Source organism: Miniopterus schreibersii (genome assembly GCF_964146895.1).
Source record: "Miniopterus schreibersii genome assembly, chromosome: 13".
Taxonomy (NCBI): Eukaryota; Metazoa; Chordata; class Mammalia; order Chiroptera; family Miniopteridae; genus Miniopterus; species Miniopterus schreibersii.
The window spans coordinates 61,339,287-61,360,898 of NC_138113.1; the positions used below are offsets into that span (position 1 = coordinate 61,339,287).

The 21,612-nt window shown below is 52.3% G+C and overlaps 1 protein-coding gene across 4 annotated transcripts in view; it reads right to left on the minus strand.

Annotated features, from left to right (window-relative positions):
* IL1R1 (interleukin 1 receptor type 1) overlaps window positions 1-21,612 on the minus strand; it is a 77,660-nt gene that overhangs the window by 19,111 nt on the left and 36,937 nt on the right. For 2 of the 4 annotated variants that reach the window (XM_081155836.1, XM_081155834.1), the window contains exons 2-3: window positions 8,933-9,098; window positions 2,290-2,356 (exon numbers count right to left, since the gene is read on the minus strand). In XM_081155836.1, the coding sequence (XP_081011962.1) occupies window positions 2,290-2,356; window positions 8,933-8,935 (70 nt within the window). In that variant the 5' untranslated portion in view covers window positions 8,936-9,098. Of the gene's footprint in view, window positions 1-2,289; window positions 2,357-8,932; window positions 9,099-20,795; window positions 20,970-21,612 lie in introns of those variants that run through there. The other 2 variants (XM_081155835.1, XM_081155833.1) reach the window with 2 other exon arrangements.

Genomic DNA, 21,612 nt, shown 5'->3' on the forward strand with positions numbered 1-21,612 from the left:
ATTTATTTTAAAAAACCACACCAGCAGCAGCTGCATCTCAGGAGAATTGCAGGATTTGTGGCTTTATAATTTAAACCACTTTCATTCTCCTCTCTTTTCAGCTCTACTACAAATTGTGAAAACCAGCACAAGAGCAGACCAGGTTCGGAGCCCCTCAAGAAGTCCCGTTCCTGCCCAGCCAATGTGGCTCAGTGGCTGAGCGTCAATCCATGCAATGGTTCGATTCCAGGTCAGGACACACGCCCAGGCTATAGCCTCAATCCCCAGTAATGGCCGTGCAGGAGGCAGCCAATGAATGTTGATGTTTCTCTCTCATTGATGTTTCTCTCTCTCTTTCCCTTTCCTTTCCTCTCTCTCTAAAATCAATAGAAACATTTTTAAACAATTATTTGAAAAGAAAAAGTCCCATTCCTGAGCACTGCCACAATTTGACCTCACTGGCAACTCTGTGGAAAAGTCACACTCACAGAGTGGTGTTGTTATTGCCCTGACTCAGAGCTCCACAGGAAAAGCCCTATCTCTAGAGTGTTTGTTTAAAAAATCAATCAGTGGCAACTGTTTAACACTGCAGCTGCCTGAAGCCATGATACCAAATTGAGACAAACAAGAATCTGGACAAAAGGAAAAGGAAAATCTGGGGAACTAAATGGCCATCAGATTTGAAAAGCTCTAATATATTCTGGATAATCCAGAAGGGCGCATATGTATGAAAGACTGTGTATATGCCCAGGGAAGACTAGAGAAGGCACCAATCTCTGAAATATGGATGACCTTAAGGTCATGCACAAGCAGGAAGTGGAGACTAAGACAGAGTTGTGAACAGCCTAAGTGTTGAAGGCATACTTCAATACACACACGGTCCTTCAGCAAAAGGTAGAAGACTTACTGTGTCTAAGGCAATTTCTGACCAATCATTAGATGACTAAGCAGAGACTTAGGTTGCCATACACTACAGGAAACAAAGATGAACAGGAAACTTCAGGAAGAAACAGATATATTTTCATTCTCTTGATTGTGATGATGATTTTAGGGGTGGATATGTCAACACACCAAACTGTAAACTTCAAACGTGTCATTTATTGCATGTCAATTATAACCTCAATAATGCTGCTAAAAAAACAGAATTGAAATAAAAGTGGCTAGGCACTTAGCATGGAACCTGTGCAGAACAACGACTCGTAAGTATTTAGATAATGGGACTAGCAGTAGCAAAAGCAATAGCAGTAATAAAAAGAATAAACCTAAAGTAAGGTCTCAGCTAGATATATACTCCTATTTATCTGGGGTTTGCCCCACCACTCCGCGAAAATTGTTCTGATCAATGTCACTTATGACTTTTAAGTTACTAAGTCAAATAAACAACTTTCAGACATCCTCTTGCTTAGCATATCTGCATTTGACATATATTATTACCCAAATGACCTCATCTCTTATCACCTCCCTCATCTGTTACTCTGCTCCAACTACAATGGTATCTTAGTTCCTGGAACATGCCAGTACTGTTGGCCTCAGGGCCTTAGCACATGCTGCCTCGAATGCTTCCCCATCCCCAACTTTGTATCTGTATGGCTCCCTCCTTCAAGTCTGACTCAAAAGTCAGCTTCTTAGTGAGCCTTATCAAATAATTTAACTTTCTGCCACCCACCCCCAATTCTAAAGCTTTATATCTTCCTTTCCTGCTGGTTTTTCCTCTACACTTATCACCATATGACATAATAAATATTTAATTATCTAACCCTACTTTAATGCAATCTACCTGCAGGCAGATATTTCTCTCTGGATTATTCACTTCTGTATCTTCAGCACCTAGTGCTTGGCACATGGCAGGGGCTAAATGCATTTGCAGTAAGGGGGAAAGGGAAAGAGGAAAATGAATAAAGAAAGAAACAAAGAGCTGCCTCTTGATCATTTTCACCTGGATTCATAACGACTGCAGTTAATTCCTCTTCCTAACAAAAGCCAGGGTTTCCTGTATCACACCCTTCAATCAGCAACACAGTGGGAGAGACCTAGACTAGACACTGGAGACCTGGATTTAACTCCTGCTCTGAAACTAGTGACATGACCTTGGGCTCTTAACCTCACTGGACCTGTTTCCAAATATGTAAATGAGAGAATGAGAAGATGCTGAAAAGAATACTCATCAGTACAGTTCTATAACCTGGAAGCTCTGTGTCCTGGGATTCAACAGAAAAGGTAAGAAAAATGGCTCTGACAGATAAGGTCTTCATGTATTCTAAATAATAGATTCTATTAGCAGATAATAACACACAGAAATGCTTAACTTACCAGCCTCCAAAGAAGATATCAGTTGAGTTATGAAACAAAGAAGCCTGAGTAACACTTTCATATTCTCCTAGAGAAACAGGAATGAAAGAAAAACAAAAATTAAAAATGTGATTATTTCAGAGACTTTCAAGATGGCAATAGAGTACATGAATCTTGAGCTCACCTCCTCCCAAAACCAAACTGGAAATACAACTAAAATGGGGAACAATTACCCTGAATAACCAACTGAGGACTAGCTGAAGAGGAGTCTTATAATCAAGGATTTGCAGAAAAAGGCACACTGAGACTGGAAGGAAGGGTGGAGATGCAAAAGAGGCTGGCCTCACTCCCACGACAGCAGCTGAGGGCGAGAGGGATATGTCAGCTGCGGGGGCTTTCTTCTAAGAAGTGTGAGGCCTAAATCCCAGGCCAGGCTCCCCACCCCAGAGCACCAGAGCTGTGAAAAGGCATCCACATAGCCTCCAGCTATAAAAAGCGGCAGGGTTTCTGTCCACCAAGGACAGGTGGAGTCCGCTGGAGACACAGGCCCCCTTTCAAACCGCAAACTTTAAGAAGGGAGGGTGGTGTTGATTAGAGTCACCTGAGGAGAGTCTGTGGTTTGTGACTTTGGGGAGAGTTATGGGGGGACAGCTGCCAGGAAACCTGTACTGAGTCATTCTCAGATATCACAGTAGCCATCTTTCTTGGGTGGAGCAATCCTTTCCAAGCGGCATTAGCCTGAAGGGAAGCAATTACCCCACCCTCAGGAATCCCTCTCATCCCACCCTGTGGATCTTAAGCCCCGCTGAGGAGTCAGCAGCACAGGCAGGGAGTAGAAGTCTGGGCAATCTCAAGGGGTATCAGGGACTGGGTTTGGGGCAGGGTGACACCTGCACTTTTCCTATGAACCTGACTGGTGCTTCCCTTTCATGAGAGATCTGACAGAAACACCCTCCTGGTTTCTGGCATACCCAATCTCTGGGCTCTAGAGGCCCCACACGCCTTACTACTAGAGGCTTCACCCTGCTGAGGTCAGGTCAAAATCCAGGACAGACTCAGTCATCTGGTTCAGGAAAGTCACCTTTCCTGAGGTCTGAATGGCAACTCCCCCTCACAGGAGAGCCACTAGTGCCATCCTCCCTATTCCACGAGAGGCTTTCAGTGAATAAGCCTAATAGGCAGCTGGCAGGTAGAAGAAGGTGGAGGCACATTGCAGGGTGCCTTGGTACAATTGCTGACCCACCCCGGGGCCCACTACTAGTAAAAGCTGGCCTTGGAGCAGTTTGGTCCTTCCCATGTGTAGCAAAGCCCAGAAGAGGCAGCCACAAACTGTGGATTGCTTGTAGCTTCAAACAGGTTGCCAGGCACAAGACAGCATCTGACACTGGCCAGCACCAGAGTCCTTCCCAAAGTGACCAGAGCCAATACACCCAGTGGCCAGCTTCAAAAAACACTAGGGCAGGATCCTAGAAGTTTCACAAACAGCATATCCAAAGGGAAATCACAGCAGGCCCTAAATTCTCCTGAGATGAATTCCACTTTTTTATTTAAAATTTTTTCTTTTTTCCTTTCTGTTTCTTCATTTTTTTTCCTTTTTTAATTTTTTTTCTTTTCTTATCCTTTTAATTCTTTCTTCTTTTCTTCTTCTTAAATATATATATATATGGTTAGCACCTGCGCAGCAGCTCACACACCTAGGTCAGGGTTGAGTCTCATGGTCAGCCAGCCTGAGGGTCAATCCCATGCATGAACAGTCCAACAGCAATCAAGATTCAATAGCAGCAGGGTCCACATAACCCACACAACATTCTTAGCGCATCCAGCTCAGGATATCAAGGAGAATGCACCACTGGGTTCCACAGGACACCTAATACATAAGGCTAAACTACAAAGACTGAGAGTCACAGCAGATCTGTCTAATACATAGAAACTAACACAAAGAGGCAGCTAAAATGGGGAGACAAACAGGTCCCAAATAAAAGAACAGAAGGAATCTCCAGAAAAAGAGCTAAATGACATGGAGGCAAGCAGTCTATCAGATATAGCGTTCCAAGTAATGGTTATAAGGATGCTCAAGAAACTTAGTGAGAACCACAACAGCATGAAAAAGGACATAGAGACCATGAAAAGAACCAGTCAGAAATGAAGAATACCATATCTGACAACAAGAATACACTGGAAGGAATAAAGAGTAGGGTGTATGAAGCAGAGGATCGAATCAGTGATTTGGAAGACAAGGTAGAAAAAAACACACCCAATCACAGCAGCTAAAAAGGAAAAAAAAAAATTTAAATTAGGACAGTTTAAGGGAACTTTGGGACAACATGAAGCATAACATTTGCATCACGGGGGAAATCAGAAGGAGAAGAGAGGGAGCAAGGGATTGAGAACCTATTTGAAGAAATAGTGACCAAAATGACCCTAACCTGCTGAAAGAAAATGACACACAAGTCCAGGAAGTGCAGAGAGTTCCAAACAAGATGAACCCAAAGAGACCCACATAATTAATTAAAATGGCAAAGGTTAAATACAAAGAGAGAATTTTAAAAGCAGCAAGACAAAAGCAGTCAGTTACCTACAAGGGAGCACCCATATGACTTCCAGCTGATTTGTGAACAGAAACATTTCAAGCCAGAAAGATTTGGCATGAAATATTCAAAGTGATGAAAAACAAGGACCTGAAACCAAGGCTGCTTTACCCACCAAAGCTATTATTTAAAATTGAAGGAGAAATAAAGAGATTTCCAGACAACCAAAAGCTAAAGGAGTTTGTTACCACCAAAACAGTATTACAAGAAATGTTAAAGGACTTGCTTTAAGAAGTAGAAGAAAACAAAACAAAACAAAACAAAGGAATGTAGTTAAAAAATAAAACAGCAATAAATACATACCTATCAATAATTACTTTAAATGTAACTGGCTTAAATACTCTAAACAAACAGCATAACATAGTTGAATGGATAAGAAAACAAGGCCCATGTATATGCTGTCTTCAAGAGACCCACCTCAGAATGAAAGACACACTCAGACTAAAAATAAAGGGATGGAAAAAGATATTTCATACAAATGGAAAGGAAAAAAAGTTGGTGTAGCGATACTTATATCTGACAAATAGATTTTAAACCAAGGCTACAGTAAGAGACAAAGAAAGACACTACATAATGATAAAGGGAACAATCCCACAAGAGGATATAACCCTTGTAAATATTTATGCATCCAACCTAGGAGCACCTAAATATGTAAAGCAAATCTTGATGGACATAAAGGGAGAGATTGACAGTAATACAGTTATAGCAGAGGATTTTAACACCCCATTGACATCAATGGATAGGTCTTCCAAACAGAAAATCAACAAGGAAACAGTGGCCTTGAATGACACACTAGATCAAATGGATTTAATTGATACCCTCGGAGCATTCCACCCAAAAGTAGCAGAATATACATTTTCAAGTACACATGGAATATTTTCTAGGATAAACCACATGTTAGGGCATAGAACAAGTCTCAACAAATTTAAGAAGACTGAAATCACAGCAAGCATTTTCTCCAAACATAATGCTATGAAACTTGAAATCAATCCCAAGAAGAAACCGCAAAACACACAAAGACATGGAGGCTAAATAATATGTTACTAAACAATGAATGGGTTAACAATGAGATTGAGAAAGAAATCAAAAGTTACCTGGAAACAAATGAAAATGAGAACACAACAACCTCAAATCTGTGGGACATAGTGAAAGCAGTCCTAAGAGGGAAATTCATAGCATTACAGGCCTACCTCAGGAGACATGAAAAAACTCAAATAAACAATCTAACATTACACTCAAAGCCCAAGTAAGTATAAGAAAGGAAATAATAAATATTAGAGCAGAAATGGGGTTATCTGTAAGAATGTCAACAATAAAAATAAAGAAAGATGTCATATTCCAGAAAATCTCTAAAACTACAGACCTGTCCCTATCTTCATCCCCAAGTCACACTGATTAGCTAGTCTCTCTAATCATTAATATGACCATGCTTCTGGATAGGAAATGAGGGTGGGGGAAGGGAAAGGGGAATAAAGATTTTTAACAGAACTGGGGACAAACTCAAATAGCTTAAGATTAGTAAAACTTGCATCACCTGTCCCAATATTCATTTCTAGTCTTGAATACCATTTAAATTTCCCAAACATCTTATCTACATTGCATCCAAAGCAGTCAATTTACTAGACTCTAAACCAGCTTATGGCTACTTACGTGGATTTGGTCCCTACCTGGAATGTACCCCACTAACAAGATCCACTCTCAAAAGCCCCTCCACATGTCCAGGTCCAGCTCAAAGTTCAAACCTTCATCTTATAAGGTAAGACACTGAATTATTTGTATAAAATTATATAGCTGCATGAAAATGCACCAAAAAGACTAAAAAAAATATCAACATGTTAAAATTGATTTGGTTCTTGTGGTTGGGTAGTTTTTCCCTTCTTTGGAGATTTCATCTAAAATTTCTCTAATGAGCATTCATTAATTGTATCACGAAGTAAAAAACAAAAGCAAAGCCTCCGCAGTTCCCCTTCCCCCGTGTGGCTTAGGTGGCCACACCAGCACAGCGTCAGCTACAACAGGCACAGGTCAGCCACGCGCTTACGTATTAAACTGCGGTCCTGGTAACTTACTTTACTTACATGACGCTTTGTCCACATACATGGCAGGGGTGTTAACAGATTAGGCCCTTGTTTCATGCTGGAGGAGATCATACCATTGCCTTATCTACAAAAATGTCACTAAAATAACAGCAATCCCATGTGAAAAAGAAAAAACTCAATGTCGCCTACCTTTCTAAACTTCTTAAGCCCAAATGAAGTTAACGCTCAGCATCCCCTCTTCCTTTCTCAGCGTCCCTGTACATGCCCCGAATGGGGACCTGCATGTGCGGTAAGTTCCAGTCTTGGACCCCCATGGAACTTTTGCACACCTCTGTTCGAGGGCCCAAGTACCTTACTCAATAGGCCCCAACCCAAACTGTCCAGCACACTTGCTGCCCACCCCAAGACAAGCCCGGCACTGCCCTGCACCAGGAGGGCAGAAAGCCCCGCACCGCAGCCCGCAGCCCTGAGCTCGGCACTGGGCGCCCTCGGTCGGGGCGCGCGGGCCGAAGGGGAACAGCGAGCAGACGAGCTCACCCTCCACCCACCCCAGCGGCAACGCCCGGAGCAGACACGCGATGGGGGTCGGGGTTGCGTGACCAGAGACAGTAAGGACAGTGGAAAGGGGACGCGCGAGGCTCCCGAGACGAAACAAACCCTGCTGTCCCCCAAAAGGACAGAAATTCCAAGGGTGAAGCCAAAGCTGCCAGCCTTCGTCCTGCCGGGTGCTGGGAGGCTGGCCAGGTCCCAAGTCCCTCCACATCTGTGTTCTATGTATGCCAGGCAGAGTGCCAGTGCCAAAGACAAAATTTTTTTAATTATGTAAAAAAAATTACATAAACAAAGTAAAATGTCGAAGGAGAGCCTTCTTCTCAGCCACACGCTGCGTCCCACAAGCCCACTGACAGCACCCAGCCTCCGTGTCTCGGCTCCCCCATTTGACAAAACAGGGACTGAGACAGCGGTTCTCTGACAGTTGTTGTGAGGACTGAGTTGTTCTCACTTAAGGGCCAAGAAAAGCTTCTGGCAAATGGTCAAACTCCAAAGTTACCATAACAAATCACCCCGTGCTCTGATGACAAATACAGGCTTTGATAAAATGCCCTCAGACGTTCACTCACTTCTTTTTTCATTCACTGCCAAGTTCAGCAATTATCTATTGAAAATCTACCGCATGCCTGCATCTACGCTTGGCTCTGGGGAAAAAAATAGAAATGATGACCGAGGGCCTGTCTCAAGAAGCTCATCAGCTGGTGGGGAGTATGGGGGAGTGTCCATGGGAGCAGAAACGCCCAGGGCCTGAGGGAGACGGGCCCTGACTCAGCCTGGAGGAGGGCTCCCAAGAGGTGTTGGGGTGCTAGGAAAGGCACAGACGAGACTGTTTGGAGCATAAATCGAAGGTGGGTGCCACCAGACAAAGCTGGAGAGGCTGAAAGTGGCCGGATAGATAGGGAGGGTCTTCTGAGGCACTGGAACTACACTGCTCAGGTGGCCAAAAAAAATCACTGAAAGATTTGAAGCAGCGGGGCGGGGTACAAGGAGAGAAGATGCAGGGTGAGCCAGCCAGCAGTGAGAGCAACAGAGAAAGGGGCCACAGCTGAGGGTTCTGGGGCTCACCAGCCCTGATCCGCTCAGCTGGGACCAGCACAGGGCAGGCCTAGGGAAGGAGGGAAGGTTCTGGCATCCGGACAGCCCGAGGAGCCGCCCAGAGGGTGTCCCTCCTGGCAGCACTGGGCCTCAGTCTCCTGGGACTAGGTGAGCAGTGCTGCCTCCACCTGAAAGCCAGGCTTTGAGTGTGAGGTGAGGGTGAAGTGGGCCGGACAGCAGGCCTTGGGACATGCTGGGGCTGGAGAGAGCGGACACTGGCTGGGGAGCCGTGAGCATACTGGGTGCAGCTGCAGCTCTGGGGAGAGGAGCCCTGGGGAACGAGTGAGCAGTGGCTCTCAGTGGGGTTGCAGACACCTTCAGAAACCTGATAAAACCATGGAGTTACCCCAAAGAAAAATGTAACGAAAAAATAAAATATTTTTTGTGTACCATGGGAGGTTTTCCGGGACCACCTGAGCTGAGGGTGCAGGACTTCAGCGGATGGTGGGGCCCTGGGGCAAGCCAGCCTGCTACCTCCTTTTCTGGTAGGAAGGCCTCTTGTAGGAAGTGGTCCTGCTGCTCAGGAGAGAGTCACCATCTTTGGGGGCACGTCTGCCTGGGGAAAGAAGAGCACATGTGGCATAAGTTTGAATGAAGAACCTTAAAGTCACCGATTGCCACACACATCTCAACAGGCATCAAAAAAAACAAAGCTTACAAAATGAGTCATTTGTTCAAGGAGTGTACATCCCACAGTTTCAAAAAACAAAGTCACAGGTGAGGAATACAAAAAGACCGCACCAGGTCTTTTTGATTAAAGGCACAGACCTGGTACTTTTCTGGACACAGAGATGCAGAAACGAATCAAATACCTCTTGGGACCCTGCAGCCTGATGCACCTGGAGAACAGAGCTCAGAGGAACACACGCGGTGCCGGTGCGAAGCAAAACCACAGGCTCTCTGAGCGCAGCCCTCGGCGCCCGCCTTTCCCTACGCCAAGCGGGCGGTGCTGCACCGCAAGGAACACAGCCTGAAGCACCTTCGGCGAGGGCGAGCTGTGCCTGCCCCGCGCGTCCTGCAGGCGGCTTCGGCGGTTCACTGCCGGTATCCGGGGCCCCCTGATTTTTGAGGTCTGGATCACTTCCTGAAGCCTTCGAAAGCTTGCAAGGCCTAAGCCTTGAACTCCTGTCCACAGAACTGCCCGCCCAACGTTCTGCTTCGACAAAGTGAGCCAACTGCTCCCTACTATTCACTCAGACTTATGAGAAGGGACGCAGCCTAACGTTACCGTTCCAGAGGACAGTGGCTTATCAGCATGACTCACGACACACCACGAAATCGGAGAGGACACCGAGTCCTCGCACTCCACCCAGTGTCCCCCGACCTCCCACAGTGTGTCCCAGAAAGGCCTGCTGCTGACAGGAGTCACTGGGAGAACGTCAGAGAAATCAACAGGTGGGGGGGGAGGATGGGCAGGAGGAACGAATTTATCTGGAAGGCCACCTTTACAGAGGAGCTGACACCCTGCGTCCCCTAAACACTTCACTTTCCCTCTTCTTCTTTGCAAGAAATTTTATATTCGCTTCCCCCACTTCCCCTCCACTGCTCAGCAGCACTGCCAGCGGCCTCCTGCGCTCCGGCCGCTGAGACACCCCGCCCAGGCCACCACGAGCTCAGCGCTCACGCAAAGGGCCGTCTCCATCTCACTGGGCGGCTGGGCAGCACCTGCCCCCCCCCCTACTGACTTCCGGGGCTGAGGGCCACCCCGCTCCTCTGCCTTCTCCCGCTGGCCGCTGCTTCTGGGCTCTTCGCTTGCCCGTCTGCACTTGCAGTGCCATTCTGCCTCGCCGTGTTTCCCGGGACTGTCGTTCACTTCTACGCATGCTAGGGGCCAGCTCCTTCTGCGACCCTGCCCAGCTCTGAGCAGATTCGGATCAGGAGCCTGTCCCAGGGGCCCCTGCAGACACCACTTCCTCCCCAGCCAGGCCTGCCAAGTCACATAGGTCTCCTCCTGGCATCAGCGGGTGGCTCCCTGGTTGCTGGCCTTCCCCAGCTGGGCCAGGGGAGAAAAGTCCCTCTCCTTTCCCACACCCGTGAGGGGAGCTCCGTCAGACACATCTTGCATGGGAGGGGGACAGTAAGGGGGGGGGAGGGATCCCCCCACCATTTTGGCATTAGGCTACGTAGGGGCAAAACTCTGGCCCAGAGTCAAGGCGCAAAGGATGCAGTATGGGTGCTGAGTGTAAGCCAGAGCGCAGGGTGCTGAGTGTAAGCCAGAGCGCAGGGTGCGGAGTGTAAGCCAGAGCGCAGGGTGCTGAGTGTAAGCCAGAGAGCAGGGTGCTGAGTGTAAGCCAGAGCGCAGGGTGCTGAGTGTAAGCCAGAGAGCAGGGTGCTGAGTGTAAGCCAGAGAGCAGGGTGCTGAGTGTAAGCCAGAGCGCAGGGTGCTGAGTGTAAGCCAGAGAGCAGGGTGCGGAGTGTAAGCCAGAGCGCAGGGTGCGGAGTGTAGGTCAGAGCGCAGGGTGCGGAGTGTAGGTCAGAGAGCAGGGTGCTGAGTGTAAGCCAGAGCGCAGGGTGCGGAGTGTAAGTCAGAGAGCAGGGTGCGGAGTGTAAGCCAGAGCGCAGGGTGCTGAGTGTAAGCCAGAGCGCAGGGTGCTGAGTGTAAGCCAGAGCGCAGGGTGCTGAGTGTAAGCCAGAGCGCAGGGTGCGGAGTGTAAGCCAGAGAGCAGGGTGCTGAGTGTAAGCCAGAGCGCAGGGTGCTGAGTGTAAGTCAGAGAGCAGGGTGCTGAGTGTAAGCCAGAGCGCAGGGTGCTGAGTGTAAGCCAGAGCGCAGGGTGCGGAGTGTAAGCCAGAGCGCAGGGTGCGGAGTGTAAGCCAGAGCGCAGGGTGCGGAGTGTAAGCCAGAGCGCAGGGTGCGGAGTGTAAGCCAGAGAGCAGGGTGCGGAGTGTAAGCCAGAGCGCAGGGTGCTGAGTGTAAGTCAGAGAGCAGGGTGCTGAGTGTAAGCCAGAGCGCAGGGTGCTGAGTGTAAGCCAGAGCGCAGGGTGCGGAGTGTAAGCCAGAGCGCAGGGTGCGGAGTGTAAGCCAGAGCGCAGGGTGCTGAGTGTAAGCCAGAGCGCAGGGTGCTGAGTGTAAGTCAGAGAGCAGGGTGCTGAGTGTAGGTCAGAGCGCAGGGTGCTGAGTGTAAGTCAGAGAGCAGGGTGCTGAGTGTAAGCCAGAGCGCAGGGTGCTGAGTGTAAGCCAGAGAGCAGGGTGCTGAGTGTAAGCCAGAGAGCAGGGTGCTGAGTGTAAGTCAGAGCGCAGGGTGCTGAGTGTAAGTCAGAGAGCAGGGTGCTGAGTGTAAGCCAGAGCGCAGGGTGCTGAGTGTAAGTCAGAGAGCAGAAACGCAGGGGCGCCCTGCCTGGCGTCTGGAGGTGGTCAGGAGCCACACTGGAGAAGGGAGAAAACTAAGCAGTCAGGGGAGGGCTCAGGGCCCCAGGCTGGGAGGCTGAGGGGAGCACCGGAGGCCTAGAGAGGGAAGCTACCGATGCCAGAAGGAACGCGGGGGAGCAAAACCTCCCTTCTTCGGAGGCAACTTTGCAAAGTCCACCGTGACTTTTAAAATTGGTTTATAGTAAAATTCAAAATATAATTTTAGAAAATACGGACGATAATAAAAAGTCACAGATTCATTTCACTGTGTGATTTTTACAGATGAATCTTCCACACAAAATAAAATGATTAAAGGGCAGAAGATTAACTCCCCCAATAAATTAACCAGCCTAACACACTGCTCCCTCTTCCTACTTGAGATGCAGTGATACCTACGTTACCTATGAGTTTCCCGATGCCCTAACACCCTCTCTAGAGCAGCTTCTGCTGACATGCAGCGGCCAGGTGGTGGCCGAGGTACGACACCCAGCTCAGGTAGTGATTCCACCTCCACCTGCCCGGTCTGCTCCCTGCAGGAGAGCAGCTGTGAGCACAGGAGCCCGCTTTCTGGGGCAATCACATGGAAAGCACCGTGTGGACTGTCCAGGTATGGCTCCCAGTACTTCTTGGTGATTATGACATTTCAGAAACGTCGGTGTGGAACAAATGACCATGTGGTCCATGGAACTTACATATGAAGCTACTTGTTTATTAAAAATGAAAATGCACATTTGAGACATGGAGCAATTCCTACTAGACCCAGAATGATAAATTTCAATGGGAACTAAATTACAAAAGCAGAGATTAGGTAAAAGAATTAACAATGAACATACTGGCCCCAAACAGAAGCCCCTCCTGTCACTCTGCACACCCAGTGCATGACATGAAAAGTGACAGCTGGGGAGCAGAGGGGCACAAGGACCCAAGCAGCCTCCTCAAGACTCAGGGCCCCAGTGCAGGGGAGGGCGCATTTATTCCCACTATGAATACACGGCATCTATAACATCTTCTTGTTCCTGAGGGATTCCCCACATGGGGAATCTTGTCTTCCAAGACAGAAGCCAGGCACGCGACCGAGGTGGCATCCATGGGACACCCTCAACACCATGAGGATGCAGGAGCAGCGTAGCTGTACTTGTGGGGACAGCGGCAGCTGAGGCCCCTGGCGCTGGTGGCACTGTCCCAGTGCGTCTGACAGAGCAGTGTCTCACGCTGTTTCTATCTACAGCAACCTCCAAGCCTAACTCCACAGCCCACTTCCAGCTCCATCCCATATTGTGAGGGGCACTTAGCATGCAGAGGTAGACATCCCAACCCTCCTGTCCACATCCATCACCCCAGCGAGGCCCTGGCCACTGGGCATATCAGAGGCTCACAGACAGTGGGTCCACGGAGACGACCAGGAAGGAGCCCGCAGAGGCCCTGCACTCAGAGTCCAGGCTGTTCGGGCAGGGAATTCCAGCTGTCCCGCTGGGGACGTGGATCATGGTCAAGAGGGAGGTGCTGGTGGGCACAGGTTCCAAGTGGGCACATCCTCTTGCCCTCCAGACTCCCGGCCACGCCAAGGCACGTGGCTGGCTGAGAAGCAGGGCAGAGCCCTCAGGGCCTGGCTGGAGCCTCTCTTGCCTGGGTCTAGGGGAAGTTTTGCAGCAGCCAAGCCTCTGCAGAAACCCAAGAGGAGGGATAAGACAGCAGCAGGTGACTCCTTCCAGAGGCCAGAAGCAGCAGAGCCCACCTTCTGCAACGGAAAGGAAACCCTAGTGGCACTTTCCACATTCCACCCACCAGCTCACTCTGCACAATGAGTGCCCCGAAGTAAACAGCGCAGTTCAAGTTCTCGCCCCAACACTGATAACACAAGTACGCATGTGTGCTTGACATGGGTGCAGATGTATTCAGAGAACGAGGCTCCAGCTAACTGACTATCACTGAGAAGTGACTGAGGGTGAGCCCTGGACAAAGCGAGGACAAAAGCAGGCTCTTCAGCTCACATGTAACAACCCCCACGTCCTCCTGAGAACCAGTGGAAACACGTATGGAGAGCAGGTCACGGTATTAAAACAAAACCCAAAATGATGGTCTTCACCTTTTAACACAATAGTGTTAAGACCAAAACTGTCAGTTTTAAAGACAAGGTGTAAAAACACTTCCTTACAAAGCCAAAGGACCACACGATTACAGAAAACACGAGAATTCTGTACTTACCAACAAGAGAAATTATAGGTAGCCAGGGAACTCAGAGTCTCTCTCTCTCTTCCTGGGGTACTGATCTTACCCACAGACTTTCTGGGGGGAGATATCATTTTTATATTAGAAAAAGTATGGCAATATTATGAAGAGGAAAGAAAAATGTCCAAGAGATGAAACATGAGGCACCAAAGAAACAGCCCTTTCGGGGAGGTGCCTGAACTGCTCAGCTGAGCACTCGCTCTGCATGTCCCGAGAGAAGCCCTTTGGTAGGAGATCTGACAGGCACGGTCCTCCATCAACACCCGAGTCACGGCAACCCGTCCCAGTCGCAAGAAACAGAAGCGCCGGGCCCCACACACTCACCCTGCGGGGCCAGGCAGGCAGAGCACCCAACCCTGACCACAGAGGAAGCTCCGGGATGGAAGGACAACGTGGGAGTGAGCCCGGAGGAGCCTCCACGTGAGACCTGGCTGCTTCCGCTCTGCAGAGATGGGCACACACAGCCCTCCACACGGACACCTGTGCCTTCACCGTGGCTCTCGGAGACGCTCCCTGAGATGAAGCTCCACGGAACTACGAGCAGCAAAACCACTGCCCATCAGAGGCCAAGAAACACGCACACCCAGAAATCCTGACGCCCCAAGAAACACAAAAGCTTGGCAGCTTTCCGATCAGCAGATGGATCCAAAGCCCAGCTCACGGTAGATTCGTGTGACTTATTTACCCATAAAAATGAGGCAACAAACGCTTTTTAATCCCCGAGGCCCTCATGCACCGGGTACGAGGGAAGGCGGGGCAGCACAGAGCTTGCCGGTGATGCTATGACATCTAAGCGTCCAGCTGGCAGAAGGCCCGGCCCATCCGCTCGGGGGCGTCACAGGGTTTTAAGGGGACAGGGAAAAGCAGCAGAGAGGAATGTAATTGTTGTCACCTGTCACAAGACAGCTACAGACAGACTGCGCCTCACCCCAACCTCTTAGCCACTAGGTTGGAGCTCAACAAGCTCCCCGTTTTGCCCCTTCCAACCTCCTAGGGCTCCTGGACAACGGGAACCAGACCCAGAGATGAGACGGCTCTGGTCTCCTGGCTCCTGTCCTCTGTAAATGCTCTGCCTGCCCTTCCCGCTCCCTCCAGCCTGCAGCACAGCTCCCTCTGCCTGCCCTCCCTGCCCCCTCTGCCTGCCCTTCCAGCTCCCTCTGCCTGCCCTCCCTGCTCCTTCTGCCTGCCCTTCCCGCTCCCTCTGCCTGCCCTTCCAGCTCCCTCTGCCTGCCCTTCCCGCTCCCTCTGCCTGCCCTCCCTGCTCCTTCTGCCTGCCCTTCCCGCTCCCTCTGCCTGCCCTTCCAGCTCCCTCTGCCTGCCCTTCCAGCTCCCTCTGCCTGCCCTTCCCGCTCCCTCTGCCTGCCCTTCCAGCTCCCTCTGCCTGCCCTTCCAGCTCCCTCTGCCTGCCCTCCCTGCTCCTTCTGCCTGCAGCACAGCTCCCTCTGCCTGCCCTTCCACCTCCCTCTGCCTGCCCTTCCCGCTCCCTCCAAGCCTGCAGCACAGCTCCCTCTGCCTGCCCTTCCAGCTCCCTCTGCCTGCCCTTCCAGCTCCCTCTGCCTGCCCTTCCAGCTCCCTCTGCCTGCCCTTCCAGCTCCCTCTGCCTGCCCTTCCACCTCCCTCTGCCTGCCCTTCCCGCTCCCTCCAAGCCTGCAGCACAGCTCCCTCTGCCTGCCCTTCCAGCTCCCTCTGCCTGCCCTTCCAGCTCCCTCTGCCTGCCCTTCCAGCTCCCTCTGCCTGCCCTTCCAGCTCCCTCTGCCTGCCCTTCCAGCTCCCTCTGCCTGCCCTTCCACCTCCCTCTGCCTGCCCTTCCCGCTCCCTCCAAGCCTGCAGCACAGCTCCCTCTGCCTGCCCTTCCAGCTCCCTCTGCCTGCCCTTCCCGCTCCTTCTGCCTGCCCTCCCTGCTCCCTCTGCCTGCCCTTCCAGCTCCCTCTGCCTGCCCTTCCCGCTCCTTCTGCCTGCCCTTCCCGCTCCTTCTGCCTGCCCTTCCCGCTCCCTCTGCCTGCCCTTCCAGCTCCCTCTGCCTGCCCTTCCCGCTCCCTCTGCCTGCCCTTCCCGCTCCCTCTGCCTGCCCTTCCCGCTCCCTCTGCCTGCCCTTCCCGCTCCCTCCAGCCTGCAGCACAGCTCCAGTGGAGGCACTTGCCCGAGGCTCTGACACTGAGTCCTGCCACACCAGACTTGTCAAAAAGTTGACTGAGAGAATGTCCCTGAGCACTGCGTCCAGTCAGGTGGGAACAGAATGATCTGTAAGTAGGGTCTCAGAGGACTAGGCTTTCTCCAAAAGAATTTTTAATGGTTTTCATTTCTATGGGGTTTGTATTGAGGTAAAATATGCATACAGTAAACACACAACAAATCTTAAGTGTACAATTCCATTAACTGTGACAACTGTATACACCAGGAATATTCTTTCAGGATATAAACCATTCCCATCGCCCCTAAAGCTCCCCAGTGACCCTTAGTTAACACCCCCACTGCACAGGCCCCCTGTTCTAATTTCTGTCACCGTTTTCATGATCCTTGGACAGCTGATGTGAGTGTGCGAGGCACAGCGAGCTCCCACCCCGGCTGAACCTGCCTCTCCGGGTGCACGTGCACTGGGGCTTACTCACTTCCCACCAAGTGTGAGAGCAAAGCTGTGGTTCTCAAAGGGCCAGTGAGGCCCTGAGGGAGCATTTCGGAGCCAGTGGGCAGAGAAGGCCTTCGGTGCTGGGAGCCCGGGGATGCTGGATCTCCAGAACAATGGGAGGCAGTTCTGCCCAGGAAACACTGTCCCTCACCCTGCACGACTTCCAGGCACCACACAGCCATTCATGCCAACGAAAAATGTCCTCTTTCATTTCTGAGCCCAGCACCTAACCCATCCCACATTTACATAAAATATGTGTGTATTGTTGGCGCACTTTTCATACACACTGAATTTCCCAGCAATGCAGCTACCGTGAGCATTGAGAGACTGGCCTTTGACTATCACTGAGACCTTGACCGAGAGCCACTCATCACTCAGTGGTGCCTGGATCTCCGCAGGACCCATCCGCTCTGAGGGCAGTGGTAGCTGTCCTGTGCTGTCCCACAGGCCACAAAGCAGGGGCTGATTTCAGCAGGTTCTAGCAGGCTCTGCCCCAGCATCCACACACCAAAATATACCCTTTTAATACAAATTACCTTCATATATTTTTTACATCTAGCTAGTACATCAATTATTTGGAAATTATGTTGTAGGTAAGTTTCATTATATTACTTCAGAATTTTAAAAAAGGTGTTTTAAATATTTGCATTAAAGGGGATACTGGGCTTTGAACACGGTGCACAGCCTGAACTAACCTGGCAGCACCAGACTCTTCATGAGAGTCTTGGTCAGGAGTCACTGGCTGCATGTGCAGGGCTCCCTGAGTTCTGCAGTTTGGGAAGCCAGATATGAGGAGCCCAACGGTGCCTCGACCCCCACCCATTAGCACCCTGTCACCAAACTCCACTTCCACTGGGAGTCACTTCAAGAGACAGCCTCAAGCTTGCTCTTCATTGGGGACCTTCAGGAGGAAGTTCTGGCTTCTCTGTCCCAGAGACGCCTTCACTTCTCTTGCCCGCAACACGGACCACTGTGCAGCAGGCCTCTCTCCACTGCCTGCAGGAGTGTGCATCGGTGCTGTCAACCCTGGCTACATGTTAGAAGCACTTGGGGGCTTTAAAAATACCCGTGCCTGGGCACAGCCCTGGACATGCTGCGCTGTTTGCTGTGTGGTCCAAGGTACAGGCTGGGAGGGGCGCCGGGCTCACCTTCGAATATGCAGCTCCGCATGGCAACTTTATAAGTATATAGTTCAATGAGGTTTACATTGTACAGTAGGTCTCCCCTATCCATCGGGGATACTTTCCACGACCCCCAGGGAATGCCGGAAACCATGGATAGGACCAAACCCTATACATACTATGCTTTTTCCTGTACATACTCACCTTTTCACTCAAAGGAAGCGCTGTACGGCTTCTCTCTGGCACATCCAAATTGCCAGCAGCACTATTCTTGCACTTTGGGGCCGTTATTAAGGAAAATAAGGGTGACCTGAACACATGCACTGCGGTACTGCAACAGTCCATCTGAGCAGTGACTGAGGGACAGGGAGCGTCCACAGCGTGGAGACGCTGACAAAGGCACAATTCCCGTCCAGTCCCAGGAGGACGGAGTGGGATGAGCGAGATTTCATCACGCTTCTCAGGTCAGCACACAACTTAAAACTTAAAACTTATTTCTGGAATTTTTCATTTAATATTTTCAGACTCTGTTTGATCATGGGTAACTGAAACCGCGGAGAGTAAAACTCTGGATGGGGGGGAGCGACTGTATTAATTTTTAAACTCAGGCTCCACTTAGTCTCTACTCTTTGTCTCCATGTCTTGTTTCATCCTGTGTTTAACTCACAGCATCTTATAAATCCTTTCCAGAGTAGGTAGGGATGAAAAGTTGCCCCTGTTATTCTGCCATGTGCATGAAAAGAAGACACGGTGCAGAACCCGAAGAACATGAAGGCGTGCAGGTGACCAGGGGCCTTGAGTAACCCCAGGCCTCTCACACTTAGTGGGATCACTCTGGTGCCAGGGTGTCTGCCTTTTCTCATGAGCTGGGCTCGGCCCTGGCGCAGTGGGCAACAAGGCTGCTGACAGTGCAGATCTTGCCAGGCCACCTGACAGCCTCAAAGAGAGGAAAAGGCAAACTGAGTGCCTGAGGACAGTAGCAGGTGGGAAGATGCGGCTGGGCCTGGCCAGTGAGCCACAGTGCCCCTGATGAGGCTGTCCTTTAAAGCGGCAAGTTCACAGAGGGCCTGTCCGGTAGCATCGCCACCATCGCCTCCGCACCTCCCTGCCCCGAGGCTACGGCAGTTACACTGCCATTGTCCAGCTTTGCCACTCTGAAAAAGGGACGTTCTCTCCACATCTCTATCTGCTTCCAGGGCACACCCACCTCCCACGGGTGCATCCCAGCCTCACGGTCCCATCCGCCTCGTGAGTGCACAGCCAAGCACAAAGTATCTCAACAGCCCTGCTGTTCTTGTCCCCCCTCTTCTCGACCTCTCCACTGGGGGTGCTGAGTAGCATCCTGCTGTGAGCAGTCAGTGTGCCCTCACGCTGTTCAAAGGGGCAAATTTCATAGCACCCCCTTATGCCGAGAGACTGCAGACGTCCTGTGACACCCCCTGAGCACCCCTGTCCAGTAGCAGGCAGGACTTTCATCTGTCTTAGTCACGGCTCTATCATCTTCAGCACTTCAAACAGTACCCAGCACACAGCCGATACTCCGTAAGCGTCTGTTAAATAAATAAGTGAATATACTACCAAAAATGTTTCACCAAGAGGGAAAAAATCACTTGAACGACGCTGAGTGTTCCAAAGCTGCAAGGGAAGCCTGTGCCACATCACACCACACAGGGCTCAGTGGAGCCTGTTAGACATGAAGGGTTTAGCCCTGTGAGAACTCCGGTCAATTATCCTTTCTGGAAGCACATGGAGGGCATCCAAGAGTGGACGGGATTCCCGCTCCACACACAGCGGAATGTCAGCTGACCAAATAAGGCTGGAGACCAGCCCGGGCTCCACACCCTCCTCCCACCAAGTCCCCTTCCCAAAGGCCCCACACTTTTGTCTAGCACACAACATAACAGAGGATATGAATATAGAATATTAAGTGAAATAATAAATAGGGTATTAAATAAGTAAGAAATTAAAGGAGTCAAGAGAGAAAAAGATTCCCATAGCTGTGTAGGAAATTAGGGAGGAAGAGGGTGCCCCGCGGCCCCTGCACCCTCCTGCCTCTCCATGGTCATCAGTGGGCACGGAGGAGTTCCGTTCTGACTTCACCCTCCAGGAGCCTGGCACTGAGCCAGGCGACCAGGCACCGCACGGCATGGACAGGAGCTGGGCTCGCCCTCCCCCCCATCAGTGGCCCTCAGCCGGTTTCCATGCTCTCGAGCTAAAACCACTGAACGAGCCCATCCGAGGAGCACCCCCTGCACCCAGGAAACACTGCGGACAGCTGTCGGGCAGGAATTCACACACCCTGCTGGGCAGCATTCCTCCCTCCCGGCTGGGCAGGGAAAGCCTGGCAGGCAGCGAGGCTGGCGGCTTCCTGCCACAGAGGGGAAGGCGTGGGGCTGGCAGGCAGGGCACTCGCTTGCTCTGGGTGCGGGTCCCCAACAAGCTGGCCCCTGGCTAAGCTCCGGCCTCCGTTCACCTAAAGAGTCTGGGAAGATACAGGAGCCCTACGAGCTGCAAAGCGCCGGCAGGGCTGCTGCAAGCCGCGAGGGCCCCGGCGTCCGCGGCGACACCTCCCGCGCCGTCCCGACCTGGAGGCCCGCAAGCTGCCCTCCCCCCGCGCGTGCGGGGCGTTCGTCCGACCCTTCCGAGCCTAACCCCTGGGAGGGGAACCCCTGAGCCCCGGGAGGGCCCTCCCGAACCCGCTCCGCTCGGCCGGGCACAGCGCTGCAAGCGGCCGACACGCGGCGCACCCCGCGCACCCGGACGGTCGGCAAGGCACGCCCCCGGCCCGGCCGCCCCCGCCCCGCTCCGAACGGGAACAGAAACGGGTCGGCAGCCCCGCAGCCTCAGCCCCCACCCTCCTAACGGTGCAGACCGAGGGGGGCTCCGAGAGGACGCCCCCACGCGCCCGGCCCTGACCGTCCGCGCTCCTACCTGGCGCGCCGCGGGCCGTGCGGGCGCAGCGTCCTGCGGGGCACCGGGGGCCGAGCGAGGGCGCTCGGGGCGGCGCGGCCGTCACATCCCCGCGCTCCGGGGCCCGGCCGGCCGCGATCCCTCCTCCGAGCGGCTGGGCGGCGGCACGAGCGGCGCGGCCGGCTCCGGGGACTGCGGGGCGCGACTCCCGGCCAGCCCAGCCCGGCGCGGGGGCGGGCGCAGCGGAGGCCGCGAGGCGGGGCCGGGCCCCCGGGAGCCCGCCGCGCGCCCCGCCCTCGCCCCGCTCCCGGCTCCGCCCATTCCCGGCGGCGGGGCGGCGCTCGGTGGGGGCCGGGAGGCCGCGCGCTCCCGGTGCGCGCTCGGGGCGGCGGCGTGTCCGCCCAACCGCGCCGGGGCTTCTCGCCCAGACCGCGGCCCGGCCGCCCGACGGCGGGGCCCCGACGGGTTGGGCCGACGCGCCGACGGCGCGGCCCTGACGTCTGGCATCGTGGCCAGACCGGCTGTTCCTTTCAGCTTAAAACCCACGTAGCCCATGGACTCAGTTTGCAAATGAGTTCTTACTCAGAGACGTGCAATGCGTGGCCAGGGTCACACCTCCAAGACGCCGGAGCCCTGGCCGCGGCCGCAGCCCAGCAGCCAGGAGCCCAAACCTGCTCTTCCTGCGCGTCCTCTGGCTGCTGGCCGCCTTCCGGGGCGCGGGGTGAGATCGCCTCCTTCCCAGAAGCGCCGTCCCTCCTGCGCCCCCCAGGCTGCCCCAGAGCTGGTTCCCTGCCGCTCCCTTGAGGTCCCTGGCAGAAACGCAAGAACTGAGGTGACC